Source organism: Dermacentor variabilis, chromosome 3, assembly GCF_050947875.1.
Source record: "Dermacentor variabilis isolate Ectoservices chromosome 3, ASM5094787v1, whole genome shotgun sequence".
Taxonomy (NCBI): Eukaryota; Metazoa; Arthropoda; class Arachnida; order Ixodida; family Ixodidae; genus Dermacentor; species Dermacentor variabilis.
Window position 1 is genome coordinate 4876627 of NC_134570.1, and position 15843 is coordinate 4892469.

Genomic DNA, 15843 nt, shown 5'->3' on the forward strand with positions numbered 1-15843 from the left:
GTGGTATATGTCATGCAGGAAATATGTGAATTACAGACAGGTCTGGCAATGAACACTTGCTTGTGTACCAGAAAAATATGATTTTGATGCAATTAATTCAGTACCTGGATCCTACTTTCTAATTACATTGAGAGAGGTCACTTTATAGATGAAATTTTCCTTCTTTCTTTCCCCTTTCTTTTTCTTATAGCAGAAGTTGTTCATCAAAGGGCTCAATAACTTTTTTTTTAATATTTCGTTGCAGCTAAGCATGCTCTATGAGAACCGGCTAGTTGGTCTTGCGTGATAATTAAGAAAACATTGTGCAGAACAATAAAAAAAACAAGAAAGATGACAAACACTACCTCAGTGTATATCTCTTTTCTTGCATTTGTGTTCTAATATTCGACGTTGTAAAGTTGAAAGGACAACAAATAAGACTTGTTTTCAAGGGTTAAATGTTTATTAACCCCAAATACTGCAAATTTAATGAAGACATGGCTGATGAATGGGTATCATTCACAGAAAATAATTTACGACAGAAGGTACGATGACATATATATATCACGCTCGGAAAATATTAAAACTACGTTTACACGCGCAGAGAGTGAAGTGGTATTGCATTCTCATTCATGTTATATAATGACAATCACTATTCAAAAAAAAAAAAAAGAAAAAGCCATCGCATCAGTATCTCTTCTACAAGTAATTTTCTGTCTCAGTGCACGAAAACCTAATAGCAACCTACACTGCAGTCAACTGTGATGTATACATGTCACGCACTTCAAAATTCGTCACGAACACTTGCTGACACCAGAACTGAAATATGGGCCAAATGGTCGCAATTCATATTAGTTGCGCAGAAAACAGACGGATGATGGTGGTGTCATCCACTCCTTACCCGTATGGTACTTGTATTTTGTGCACAATTCTCACGGTATCTGACCGTGGGCTTGCCCGAATTACTAGGATTCTGCGTGCCCAAAGAGGCACGAAATGCATGATTGAAATTTGTTCATCGACAAAATGCTTTCCTATTTTGCAAGGTCCCTTGGTTACAGAAAGATAGCGAGGAAACGTATATATGCATGCTATATCGACCGTCAATGCATGCTGGTGTGCGACTTGTGCATTTTCGAGCAGTGGATCGTGAGCAATGTCTCTATGTAGTGTTTAAGCGCAAAATGGCATCCAGTTTTATCAGAAGACGCACTCACAACTAAAACGAGCAACACACGCCGCAATACACGAATTATCTGTGCCGGCACCATGCAGTCGGCGGCGCAGTGCCACCACGACTCTTCGAAACCCCCAATCGATAGCAGGCGATATGTAGTGCCACTTCATGGATACAGTACAGTTCCTTGAAAGCTTGCCTATCTTCGTAACAGCAACGTTATTCGTACTAGCAGATCCTACACAGTACTAAGCACGCACAACACGGCCACTAGGAACCACAGCGATTCCCCACTGCGTGCACGCGCGTGTAAACGCCGACAGTCATTTTCGATTTTAAAACACGGCGTCAAGTAAAACGACTTATCTATTTAAACGCAGTATAATTAACAATAAAACCAAAATATTAGCGTTTCATGTCTCTTATATTAAACTTTTTTTTGTGACGTCATCATGCGTGGCAGCAGCGAACCCCACTTGGGGTCGTCTGCTGCCACGTGCGTGCACCCAGCGCCGAAATAGAAAGACACCAGCCGCATAGAGGCTATGACGTCGTGTGCTGTACTGAAACAATCAGCGTAGACAGCGTGTCGTCTTCTGCATAAGCAGAGGGAAAGCTCCTGACTCCACACTTCGCCTCAGTTCGCACTTACAATGTTGTATATATGTCCTTACCTGAAACTAAACGCCAATGTACGAGTTTCCTTTCATCAACAAATCTAGACAAACTGCATCAAAATACATCGCGAATGCGCAGTGCATGAAGACAGCTTCTTAATGCGTATAATACAGCTCGGAGTCTGAAACAGCCCGCACAATTCGTGAGTAGGATAATTTTATCTTGTTGTAAGATTAGTTCACCTTCCTCCATAGCATGCCAGCACTTCGCTACCGTAATTGCAGCGAATATTCACTATTGTCGCTCACTGATCTCCACATATATAATTTGCTGGATGCCGCATCGCCGCTCACCGCGGCGGGCGCAAGTGAAGTCACCGGAAGTAAAGAGACGCCCGGCGGCTTGTCCCGGAAGGATGCGTCTGCTGCTAAGGGGTTAAAGCTGCGTTAGAATAGCTTTTTTTTTTCTTGCACAATATAAATTGTTTTTCTTTCTGTCAGGAACACGCCTTTTTGACAGTGTGAACCTGTATTCTCGTAACTTTATTTATTTAGAACAATAATCTTGATGACCAGCGTTCGAGTGTCCATCATTCACGATAGCGACGTGATCGGCGCCGGATTCCAGTTCTGGAGAGCAGTTACATTGAAAAACGTGAAACATGGCATCACATTAGGCACTTTCGATTGCAGTAGAGACGTCTCAGATCGATCGCGATTGGGCTTGCGCAACACGGCCAACCAAATTCGAGAAATTTGTTCCCGATCGGGCTTGAACGCGATTGAAAGTGCTCGGCATGCTTATGCGCCGACAAGGAAACATTTTTTATATTGGGTATGTGCTCTTAATTCCGCTTTGTTGTTTTCTGACGTAGTTTATGCATGCTCGTGACTGGTATAGCCAGTTTACAGTGGATGGTGTTACAGCTCTTCACTGATATTCTTCCTTTAACACATAGCAAACACGCGGAGTGGTGAATAACAAAAATTTTGAAGGAAATTCAAGGATTTATTTCACATCATGCGGTAACTCCATTGATAGTGCAAGAAAATCGCACAAAGGATATAGGTTAATGCCCAAAACATCTTGTTTATTATACAGAAAAAAAATGCTGGCATCTTTCTTTGTGCACACACTTTAGCAATGCTGACTACTGGTTGTTAAAAACAATGAGCTTGGTCAGCCGTTTTCGAATATTGGGACCAGATAGTTTCTCAGTCGTTTTCCTTGCCATGTGGTGCACCTGTACATAGCACTCAATAACGCACTTTACAAGGCGCACAAAGTGGTTTGAGTCTGCTGCTGACTCGAGCATGTGTTCGCGGAGTTCTGGATATAGTTTCTCAAGGTGTCCTGAAAGATCCTGTAAGGACTTCAGCAGAGTGTCTGTTTTTATGGAGGTTTCGCCCAAGTATCTTCTTGTCGAGTTACCTTCTCTGTGAGCTGACAGATGTGAGAAGTGGAGGACAACGGCTTCATGAGACCACCATTGTTCTTTCTGTTCAAAAGTGCTATTGAGCACGTTTCTGAAACTGTTGCCAGCTGACATGCAGAGCAAGTTATTCTTCGCTGCACAATTCGACACACAAAGCCAGCAATATAGCCAACGATAATAGCCACATAATAGTGGAAGACATTCCAGCTCACTTTCTTCCAAAAAGTCAACAATTTCCAGGGAATCATTGGTGCCATTTGTTTTTGCTGTTGTGACATCAAGTTCATCTGGAGCACCGATATGCAGTGGCGTAGCTAGGTGGTCTTGCACCCGGGGCCCATAGTTGTTCAGTCACCCCCCCCCCCTGGTGTAGTCGAGGAAGGTGAGGATGTCGACAATTTCCGGGTTTCAGCACCACTACAGCCACCTTGGATACCGCACACGTCCCCCGGGTCCCCCTCTCCTTCGCTTTCTTTCCCAGAGATCGCGAATGCAGTAGGTATACACGCTGTTTTTCCTGCGCCAAATAACACAGAGTGCTGCACTGATAACTTGCGATAAGCGCATGTGCACATCTTCTGTCAGACTGTAAGGCTTGGCAGCCAATACAAATGATAATGGAAGAGAAATTAGTCCAGAGGAATTCGAAATCCCAAAGGTAACGCCGGAAGAAGTAAAGAAAGCCTTGGGAGATATGCAAAGGGGGAAGGCAGCTGGGGAGGATCAGGTAACAACAGATTTGTTGAAGGATGGTGGACAGATTTTTCTAGAGAAACTGGCCACCCTGTATACGCAATGCCTCATGACCTCGAGCGTACCGGAATCTTGGAAGAACGCTAACATAATCCTAATCCATAAGAAAGGGGACGCCAAAGACTTGAAAAATTATAGACCAATCAGCTTACTGTCCGTTGCCTACAAACTATTTACTAAGGTAATCGCAAATAGAATCAGGAACACCTTAGACTTCTGTCAAGCAAAGGACCAGGCAGGATTCCGTAAAGGCTACTCAACAATAGATCATATTCACACTATCAATCAGGTGATAGAGAAATGTGCGGAATATAACCAACCCTTATATATAGCTTTCATTAACCAACCCTTATATATAGCTTTCATTGATTACGAGAAAGCGTTTGATTCTGTCGAAACCTCAGCAGTCATAGAGGCATTACGGAATCAGGGTGTAGACGAGCCGTATGTAAAAATACTGAAAGATATCTATAGCGGCTCCACAGCCACCGTAGTCCTTCATAAAGCAAGCAACAAAATCCCAATAAAGAAAGGCGTCAGGCAGGGAGATACGATATCTCCAATGCTATTCACAGCGTGTTTACAGGAGGTATTCAGAGACCTGGATTGGGAAGAATTGGGGATAAAAGTTAATGGAGAATACCTTAGTAACTTGCGATTCGCTGATGATATTGCCTTGCTTAGTAACTCAGGGGACCAATTGCAATGCATGCTCACTGACCTGGAGAGGCAAACCAGAAGAGTGGGTCTAAAAATTAATCTGCAGAAAACTAAAGTAATGCTTAACAGTCTCGGAAGAGAACAGCAATTTACAATAGGCAGCGAGGCACTAGAAGTCGTAAGGGAATACATCTACTTAGGGCAGGTAGTGGCGGCGGATCCGGATCATGAGACGGAAATAATCAGAAGAATAAGAATGGGCTGGGGTGCGTTTGGCAGGCATTCTCAGATCATGAACAGCAGGTTGCCATTATCCCTCAAGAGAAAAGTATATAATAGCTGTGTCTTACCAGTACTCACCTACGGGGCAGAAACCTGGAGGCTTACGAAAAGGGTTCTACTCAAATTAAGGACGACGCAACGAGCTATGGAAAGCAGAATGATAGGTGTAACGTTAAGGGATAAGAAAAGAGCAGATTGGGTGAGGGAACAAACGCGAGTTAATGACATCTTAGTTGAAATCAAGAAAAAGAAATGGGCATGGGCAGGACATGTAATGAGGAGGGAAGATAACCGATGGTCATTAAGGGTTACGTACGGACTGGATCCCAAGGGAAGGGAAGCGTAGCAGGGGGCGGCAGAAAGTTAGGTGGGCGGATGAGATTAAGAAGTTTGCAGGCATGGCATGGCCACAATTAGTACATGACCGGGGTTGTTGGAGAAGTATGGGAGAGGCCTTTGCCCTGCATTGGGCGTAACCAGGCTGATGATGATGATGATGATGATGATGACAAATGCGGCATCATGGAAAATGTGGCTCACGTCACAGGTAACAAAAATATCTTTATAAAGTTTTAATTACCAATTTTAGCGGCAATATTGCATTTGTAAAATTGAAGCCCGACATTCATATCTTGCCCTACAACAACTTCACAAAAATCGTCGTACGTACTATGGAGCGCAGTATTTTGGCTGTGGGCAGCCCTGAACGAAAACGAAAATTAAATTGTATGTCATTGACGCTGATCTCCCCACCCTATTAGAAAATGCCACCTGCCTCCCTGCGGCGCGGGCGCCAATGCTATGACAATTGCGAGTTCTCTTTATTCTGATCAATAAAGCCTCGTTTTTATTTGCTGCTATACGGACAAACGTGATTATCCGAGCTGCAGTACCACCACAAGATTGGGAACAGAATAGAGCACGCTTCGCGTTGATTCTTGGCGTCACCATAAAAAAAAAAAAGGCCGCGATGAAGCCCGTGCCAGCGAAAGCTTGCACTACTGTTGGTCTGCACTCGCAATGAAGATGATTGAGGGATCAACATCACTGGTCCACTATTTAATATTTCTGTCGCTGCTGCCATACTGGGCGCCGCACGCAGTGCCAAAGTACTGTAGGCTGTAGCACCCGAAACGATTTTGTTTAAGAAGTTTTTCTTGAGTTAATAATATTACTTTGAGTCCTCGATCCTCGAATTGAAGTGCTTCCTCTATAAGTACTAATTAAAGGATTATTCAGGATATGGTTATAACTTATCTGCCATATTTTTCACGCTACCGAGTTCCTATAGTAATTGCAAAGAACATAACGTCATAGAATATCGGGAAATATTATTACAAAATTAATCTTTTTTTAATAAAATTCTGTGTAGCTGACACGGACACTGTACTTGTGACATGAAGTCACACAACAACAAAATGATAAAGAAACGGTTAGCTAGGACTAGGAGAAATATCTTTTATTGAACACCGCGAAACTGATAAAGAACGAATACAACGATTCAAAATTGATAAATAGAACATAGTATACATATTGCCGATGCTCAAACCATGGTGGGACATCAAGCCTTTTGCACTAAAGTAATGACCGGTAAGGACACATTTCTTTCAGAAGTTCTTTTTCCGACACTTCGCTTCTACAAACTCATTACAGTAGTAAAGATTATATATTTTTTACGTGTTCTTTTTCTATGGTCAGTATCGCCAAGTTTGACAGCATTTCATCACTCATGGTGGAGCGCAGAGACGTCTTAATCAGCTTTAACTTGGAAAAGTTCCTTTCGCATGATGCAACTGACACGCAGATCGTGAGGAACAAGCGAAAGATAACAGTAAGAAGTTCCATTTGGCGATAAATTCCAGGAACTCCAGGCACCGAGTCTGAAGACGATCCAGAGAATCCCATTCGCGACTTTTCACTGCCGCACTTATGCAATGTCGCTCTCAACGAACGCTTCGCCGTAAACGCGAGCGCCGGGCGTGCTCGTTGAACGCCCTCTTGCTGCTGTCTTTGTTCGTCTTCGCTGCGCGTTCGGAGCAGAAGAGGGACCCAAGAGCCTCAACGCCTTACAACGCCTCACTGTATGTTTAGCGACGCCTGTTCCCAGCATGAACGCACGGCACGAGCGCACCCCACATGAAACGTTCCGCTAAGGCGAGTAGTTCAGCGACCATTTTGCGAAGTAAATTTTTTAGCCCGCACATTCGTGCAGTTATTTCGTGGGGTGTTGATAGAGCTGCAACCGACAATTCTGCGGCGCAACCCATCGGGTACATGAGCTCGGGCTACTGGATACCGGAGCATTCTTTGCTATTTGCGCCCAGTCAAGCCGGCGGAAAGAGGGGTGTCTTCAGACGTATATGACACCCCCCCCCCTGGCCCCTTGCACCCAGCCCCCCCCTCCCCCCTGTTGCTACGCCACTGCCGATATGACTGCTTATATATAAAATTCGATTGTCATCAAGGCATGTGCAATTCCCTCGACCGCCCTTCACTTGATTATGTATAACCAGGTGCTTATAAGCTTCCACAAACTGTGATGCTGTGGGGTTGTTGAACCCTCCTTTGGAACGCGCAGCACTAAAGAAGAGTTCAATATGGTCTTGAGAGAACTTGTACGTAAGTAGATAGCGCAAGAGAGGAGCTTCTCCAAGGAGGAGTGAACGTGCCAGACCCTTGGTACTCTCAATGGTCACCAGGAATCCAAGGAAAGCGGTTTTCCTATTTGTCTCGCAAATAGGTTTTCCTAGGACGTCAGTAAGGCTACTGATGTAGTGCTTTGCCTTCTAAAAAAAAAAGCAATCCATACGCCTTGTGGGGATGCGTGACTCTCACGCCTCCCCTGAGATCTAGTTTTCCCGCATGGCTCGTCTCCTGCAGGGCGGCTTCGCCCGCCGCGTGGCCTGGCGCACGCGGCGGTCGGAGTAGTACAAGCGCGGTGCGAGAGATGGCGCGAGCGTCGCGCCGCTGCGGGGTTACTCGGGCGCCGGGAGACAAGGCGCTCGGTCTCTCTTGGGGGTTCGAGAAAGCAAGCAGCACGGACGTGCCGTGGCGCGCGTGGAGCGACCCTCTTTCCCGGCGGGTCGGCTAACAGCGAGGACGTCCCGCGCGCCGACCCATGCTTCTGCGAGACCGCCTCGCGTGGCCGCCTTCGAACGCGCCACGATTCGCGTGACCATACACGCGAAGGACCAGGCGTTGGGATCCAGCATGGGGCGAACATATTCGCTCGCTTCCGGTCGCGGTGAGTCAGACTTCTAGATTTGTCGCGCGCCCATCGGCATGTTTTGTGGATAGCAACTCGGCTAGCAGGCACTGATCTATGAAAGGTGCAATAAATGCCCTTGTGATTGTTTGCACTACTGTGTTGTCGTTCCTTTGTCCCAAGAGTACGGGAGGAGAACCCCCACAGCCTTTACTCCCAGGGCGGAGTGGTGCCTTGAACCCCTTAGCAATAGGGTTGCGAGAGTTAAGACAAACAGCCGATCAAACAATCTAATAAATTTCACCGTCGCTTCCAATCCTCTGAACTGAGGAAGCCGAAGGTCTTCCCGGTAGAAATCGATAGCATTAGCAATGCTCAAGCTTAACGTTTGGGCAATGAGGTTCACCTTCATCTTTTGCTTTTGCCAGTCGATATGAGCCGCAAGCAGCTTTGTAGCAGCATGAAGACCTTCCTTCTCTTGCAGCTCATGCAACAGGCGAATGTAATTCCATGCTATTGGTGACCCAGATGCATCTTTCCGGCACTCAAGTGAGCCCAGGCTATTTCTTGCCAATTTCACCATATGGCAGGCATCTAGCAAACAATACACATTCTCCTGGATAGTTGAGTGAGGAAATGACGGCTTTCTCACACAATCATTTTCAATTAATGCACCCAATTCTGCAAACAAGGTGAAATTGCTTAGCAGTACATCACATGTTAAAATTATGGGGTTTTACGTGCGAAAACCACTTTCTGATTATGAGGCACGCCGTAGAGGAGAACTTCGGAAATTTCGACCACCTGGGGCTCTTTAACGTGCACCTAAACCTAAGTATACACGGGTGTTTTCGCATTTCGCCCCCTATAGCATTCATAGCTTCACCTGTAAAATGAGGCTCCCCATTTAGGGCACTGTACCACTTTGTTAATGTCGATGGATGAGGCAATGAGCAACCAACAGTTTCTCTAACGTAGTTGTAGGCTTTACTTGAGTAGAATTGTAGTGTCAGCGCAAGCATACGCAATATTGGGGAATACTTCTCTCTGCTCAACTTCTCAGACTCACTGGGTCCAGTTGGCGTTTCATTGAGAAGACGCTTCATGACCTTTAAGGGAACATTTGAAAAGCAATTTTCAAGCATAGCTGAAGCGTCGTTAAAAACAAGCTGTTTCTTCCTGAGGTCGTTGATAATCTCGCTGTATGTTTGGACTTTAACCTTGAGACAACGCTCTCGTTGCTGGCTGAGTTTCAGCCTTTTTCTCACAGTGGCTACTGATGCTGAATAACAGTCTAGCTTCCTCTTTAGTGTGGTCTCCATGACAGCATAGCTGTGTGCAGCAACCTGAAAGCAAATGACATGGTACATCGACCAGTTAACAAATGTTTCAACCAACGCTACTAAAGTTTCGATGTAAAGGCTTCTGCATTTAAAAGCAGCAAACGCAACTCTGCCAGGAAGTGAGTGCTCGCTCACTAAATACCGGCAGTATTCAGTTAATAAATGGAGAAGGAGCAACACAGCACGAGTCAAAACAGTGAATAGCAATAGTATACTAATATGTCGAACAACTAAGTTGTGGCTCAGTCAGTGGCTCAGTTGGTGTCTCACATGCAGTACTTAAAAAAATTTCGCGCAAATTTATTGGTGGATAACTGCCCTTGTTTTTTGCGGTGCGGGATAGAAAAAGGATACACAGTGCAACAACACGTCGATACACACATTAGCCAGCACCATCCCCTTCCAAATCACAGCAACTATTTTTCAATAAAGGCATGCTAATATATTTTAGCCTCGATTGTGGCTGAAGTATACTGCTCTGTACGGGTGGCTTTTAAAATACATTACCGGAAGCTTCCTGTGGCGAGTTTGCACTGTTCGTCACATATTCAATTGGAGTTCCACCCTGATCCAGATCTCTCCGTTTTGGTGGCTTCCTCGTTGAAGGTTTCTGCAATAGGTACATTTAATATTGATTACCACAGTGCTTACCTGCTGCACGAAGGGGGACGGGTTAAGTAAAAAATTCCTGTACACTGAATATCTACAACAGTTCGGCGTGGCAAAAGGAGCTCGAGTCATTTCATATGTACATTTATTTATTTAGTGTACTTCACAGGCAGGTCCAAGGCGCACTCAAACGACATGATACATAACACTCTGCATGCTCTATACAGAAAACAAAAATTTTCTTATTGTGACTCTCGTTTACACTTTGCGCAGTTGATTAATTAGTCGTAAGCTCGGCGTTGTCGTGCCAATGAATACTTTGGGCTTTGCTGAATGTGAACGGGAAATAAACCACCCAACGTAAACATAGATTATTAATTACTATATTAGCGTCAATAGGAACATATCAGAACATCACGTCCTTACCTTTTGCAGGTGTGTGGGAAAATTGAATATCGTAGGGACAGCATCAGGTCGTAGCCGCGTTCGTGCTTGCGTCCGGTCGAAGCATGACTCCGTGAAGTGGTCGCTACAAAGTCTGCTTCCAGGTGATAGCCTCCACTTGTCTCGCCTTAAGTTTGCAACCTATCGACTACACTATTCGCTCCGAGACCACGGTAACTGCGTGGATTGAGCCGGTATTCTTTACTAAGCGTTGTGCGACGCCCACTGATACGCCTCGAAGGTAAGGTCATCGCTGAAAGGTGCAGGGCAGTCATAGCCGACGTACTGATTCCATACATTCTTTACGGCCCGTTCCTGGAAGGCGACTATATATTCTAACACGATAGGCCGCCAATCTGCACTGCTTGTGTTGTGCAAGAACTGCTGAAAGAGCGCGCCGTCACTCTCTTGGAGTGGCCGCCTCAATCCCCGGGCGCCAACATCATTTAAAATGTCTGGGGCTTGTTGAAAGTATCGCTAGCGCACCATCCCCTCCATCAGTCGCCCGAGGATAGGCTTCGATCCACCAGCGACTGAGACGTGCTGCGAATGAACACATCCCTGATCAAGTCACTCTACACTTTACTGCCTTCCAGGATGAGCACTGTCCTCGCTACTGCTGGTGACATGACTAGATACTAACTGAAGTTCGGAGCGTGGCGTGTCCAATTCTCCGCCGGTAGCCAGGGTCTGTCTGGTGTAGCGAATGATTGACGGCAAAAATCCCTTCCAGCTCATTGTTTTAACCTAAATTAAACGTTCCTTTAATCGTGTCCATTTGTTTCATCGTGTTCAAACCCCATGGTTATGGTTGTTGAGCGTTTTTTTTTCCTTTCGAGTCAAATAAAGACTGAGCACGTTGCGTGCACATCTTAGTACGTCTTGTCGCTGCTTATTACGGCAGCACACACAGTGAAGAAATATACGTGCACGCGCTCAGTACCCCGTCCTTTCGAAAGAACAAACGAAGCATGCTGTCAATAGAAGTTTGTGGAACTCCATCATCGCGAATGAAGGCTCAGAGTTTGGCGTCGCACAACGTTTAGTAAAGAATATCAGCTCAGTTCCCGCAGTACTAATGAAATCGCAGTACAATGCGGCCAGCGCGCGCCGCCGTAGCAGACGACGCAGATCACGACTCCGACCCTCGAGCGTCTGCGCCTGCTCGAGCTGCTGCCGCCGCGCAACTCCATTGCTTGCCGCATCGCAATGCAATAGGTTCCTAGTTTTAAGGGGGGATTGCGGGTTAGTCTCCCGACCCCCGCCACCCCTGAACCCCACCAAGGACATAACAAAGTTTTATCTCTCTCCCCTAAGTGTGAAACAGACTGTACACGCGTATTATTTTTATGGCTGCAATTCGGCGAAAGGGCAGCGTCTGCTTAGCCATGTCAGTGGCGCTGAGCAGGTAATTGGAAACGACAGCGTATGTGCCGCCGGAAAAATCGTCGGCACATACGATGCGGCACATACGAGCTAAAGTCATTTTTGCAGTTTCTCACAAAATGTTTGCTACAAATCCATGTTGTCTCTAATGGCGACAACGGACTTCCATCGACACTGTGGGGAAATAAACAAAACATATCGCTGCATATAGCAAAAGTACGACATGCGCACACAACTTTAATTAGTGTGTCCCCTATAATATAGAATAGAGGCAGCAATGTAAATAGCTTGGGCATTTTTTTAACATTGCTCAAGAGGTGGAAGTTGAAAGTATTCGTAATCATTTCTGCTTCAGCAATGCCGGCGCGACCAAGACGCGGGTGTGTATCGTCCATTAACTCGATCAGTGCAGTGGTGATGCAGGAATGAACTCCGGTCATGTTCAGTGCATCGTGGACATATTCAATTTCTCGGCACGTGTGAACTTTGGCCACTGCTAGCGCATAAAACAGAAGTGGTTTCCATTTTTGGGTAGCGCACACACAAACGAAACACGAGAAAGAACACAGGACAAGCGCTGGTCGAACAACTGAACGTTTTTATATGAATAGAAGGATTATATACCGAGTAATTATTAAATTCATGTGGGTTACATATAACAACCGTCATACACTCAGGAGTGATCAATGAACGAGCTCGCTTCGTTTGCCAGTTGTTTACTTCGTTCGGCGCACAGCAGTAATCCATGTACGTCGCCTGCTTTTTTCGTACCATTTTCTTGTGAATCGGCAAAATTTAAATGGTGGCATCAACCCTTTCGTGTTTACATTGCTGTCGTGACAGTTAACAACACAATAATTTCCGGTCATTCGAAGAGGCGCCGTCGCAAACAAGAGACTTTCCCGCGCAGCGCGAACTGAACGCAGGTGCGATCGTGAAGCGACGCGGCGGCGGAAACCTACACCCGTTGGAGGTGAAATCGTTCCGCCACTGGAGAAACGGGCGCTGGCGTCTAGAATGAAATAAAACCCCTTAAACTTCGTAAAGTACTGCCACGCTTTGAAGAATGCCGCCTCCACCTCGCGCGCTCTGGCCGAGGCCGACGCCGCGTCGCTATTGGCCTAATAGCATCACGTGGGCCCTCGCGCCGTGCATCAGCGCCATTTTTGCTCGAGAAGCGTCTATGGAGTGGCGAGGAGCGCATGAAGGCGCCGTTGCTACGCTCGAGCAGTGTAGTCGGCGCCACGGTCGAGGAAGGAGCGCACGGAGGAAGGAAACTTCCTCCATGAGGGAGCGTGAAATAGAGGAGAAACGAGGAGGAGTGAAGGCGGAGGAGGAGAGTGTCGCTACTTTACGAAGTTTAAGGGGTTTGGGTTTTAGGATGAAACTTGGCGTGCGGACGTCCATTAACATCTCGTGTGTGGGGTAACCATAGAGGTTCTAAATAAATACCCTAGAGGGAAATGTGGCGCTAGTGTGTACGGGGGCTCTCATATGAGCGTTGCCTCAACCTTCATGGGAATGATGCGAAGTACAGGCTTCGGATTGAATTCGATCTTTAGACTAGTGGCGTTTGCTTGCGGCGCAGTAAACAAAGCTATACTCAAATATTATCGCATAAAATCTAATTTTATTTCTGCGGTATGTTATATAATGTACGACACGTTACATAAATTTTTGTATGACTTTGAGATGGAAGCACCGGCTTCTATGGTTGCAGTGTACTAGAGTACTTTCCAGTGGCACGACCACGCCTCTCCGCTGACGCCATACTGTCCCACTGCAGGATATAGCAATTGCGCTTGGAGCGAAACCAAACTGCCAAAAATACTTGTAGACTAGTTCGCCAGTCAACAGAACGCCAATCCGAAGCCTGTACTTCCCATCATTCGCATGATGGTTGAACGATCACCATATGAAACTTTATGGGGGTAACGATCGTATCGATCCTCGTACCTTGGTTTCTAGTTCACTATACCTTGGTAGAGCGCCGACAGTCGCAGACAAAACGGCGCCACATGTTTGCAACGCCAGCCTGCTTGTTTGTCGTCTGCTGCCCATTGTGCTGCCCAACGTTGGGGTTGCCTACACCAATGCCTCCTTTACTAGATGCCTGCCGCGTTGTCCGGTAAACTTGGTTCGGTGCTCTCTCTCTTTCGTCGTCTCCGCGAGCGCCTCTCATGGCTAATGCCTGCAACTTAGATCACGTGCTGTAGCCTCTGAGATTCCTATGGCATCTGTCACCATCTCGGGGGCCCGCTAGAACGCTCGCTAACAGACGAGCGCACATATAACGCGCCGGCGGAAGCATTTCAGCCGCCGCTGCCGCTGCCACATCCGCCGAAAGTTGAAAAGGCAACGAGCGTCGTCTCACGGTATTTATGCTGAACTAAGGGAACCGCCGCTACAATGGGAAAGCGGGCAACGCGGCGGGCATCTAGTAAAGGAGGCATTGGCCACATATGGCGCTTCGCGCGAACGTCGCATGGCTTTGCCAGTTGAGCAGTTTCGATGTTCTGTGAACTGAAACAGCGCCGTCGTCAACGCTGACCCTTGCACCTGTACCAGCTGATCTTGCTGCAGCCAGAACCGCGGATAGGAATGGCGCCACCCCGTAGTGTTGGAAAGAGGAGCCAACATCACCGGAAGAATTTCGTTCTTTCTAGGCACCTGCGAGCCACGTACAACTGCATCATGAACGATTTGCGCAATTTCAGCCTGTGCCAGTTCGTAAACGATCCGGGAATTGTCTACTTAGTTGTGCCGTTTCTCTTAATCATCGAATTTATTGTGAACGTGACAGTTATCAGCAAGGTACCTTGTAAGTACAGTATGATGGCGGTGTCCCGTTCTGGGTGCTTTCGTTGGCCGCCCGTGCACTTGAATTTATACTCTTATTGACTGTCTCAAAATTCCATGTTTCATGCTTGTACTTCGTGTTGTGGATGTTGGCTCAGAATTCAGCCCATCGATCTTCCCTAATTGTTTCTCGCTTCTTTCTATTCAGATACTGAAATTGACTGGAAAGCCTATATGCAAGAGGTGGAAGGAGTGCTAAACGGCACTTACGACTACGCTCATCTTAAGGGGGACACTGGACCACTTGTGTGAGTCTGCAAAACTGCGTGTTACATGGTTGCAATAGTGACTGTAACCAGCAGATGTAAATTGCGGCTAAAAATAGCTGCAGCTATACGAGGGCGAATCAGAAAGGCCTTGACCCCAATTTTTTTTCTTTTTTACCCAAAGTATGGCTGTAAATGGGGAGTCAACGTATCCATTCCCATTGGTGGACCTTTCTTGGAGCAGCCCGGCCGCTCCGCGGCACGGCGCTGCTGTCAGTTGTTAGGCTGAAAGTTGATATAGATTAGCAGCTAAGACAGGAGGAGCTGATGGTATATGGGTTTGTGGAGACACATCTTAGGGAAATGGAGAAACCACCCTGTAATCCTGATTATGCATGGGAATATTGCAATAGAACGGTGGGCAGCAGAAAGGGGGATAAAATTGGGGCTTTCATTCATAAATGTATGCATTGGCAAAGGGTCAAACAGGAATGCAAGGAACACTTATGGTCAAAAGGGAAAGTGGCAGGGGAGCAGACACTTTGCTTTGTATACCTGTGAACAGAAGCAAATGCCAAAGAGGAAAAAAATATATGAAAAGGTAGAACGTATAGCAAGTGACATTAACGAGCTAGGAGGAGGCTGCGAGATAATTATACTAGGATATATGAATGCACACATAGAAGATATGGACTGGTACATAGATTCAACAGGCAACATGCTGTGTGCAAGGCATGACTTATTTGTATGTAACAGTACTGGAAAGTGTGAAGAGCACACAAAGGGGAAGGTAGTGAGCCTGCAATCAATGATATATTATGCACTAATGTCACACAGTATGTATGATAGGCTAGGGGTAATGAACATACATGAATATGGCTCCAGAA

General features: G+C 46.3%; 1 protein-coding gene across 2 annotated transcripts in view; it reads left to right on the top strand.

Moving 5' to 3' along the window:
* Nucleotides 1-14131: 14131 nt before the first annotated feature.
* The window catches only part of Alg3 (Alg3, alpha-1,3- mannosyltransferase), a 117371-nt gene continuing 115659 nt past the window's right edge, over nt 14132-15843 (top strand). The window contains exons 1-2 of one of the 2 annotated variants that reach the window (XM_075684096.1): nt 14132-14266; nt 14899-14998. In XM_075684096.1, the coding sequence (XP_075540211.1) occupies nt 14925-14998 (74 nt within the window). In that variant the 5' untranslated portion in view covers nt 14132-14266; nt 14899-14924. Of the gene's footprint in view, nt 14267-14290; nt 14713-14898; nt 14999-15843 lie in introns of those variants that run through there. The other variant, XM_075684095.1, reaches the window with a different exon arrangement.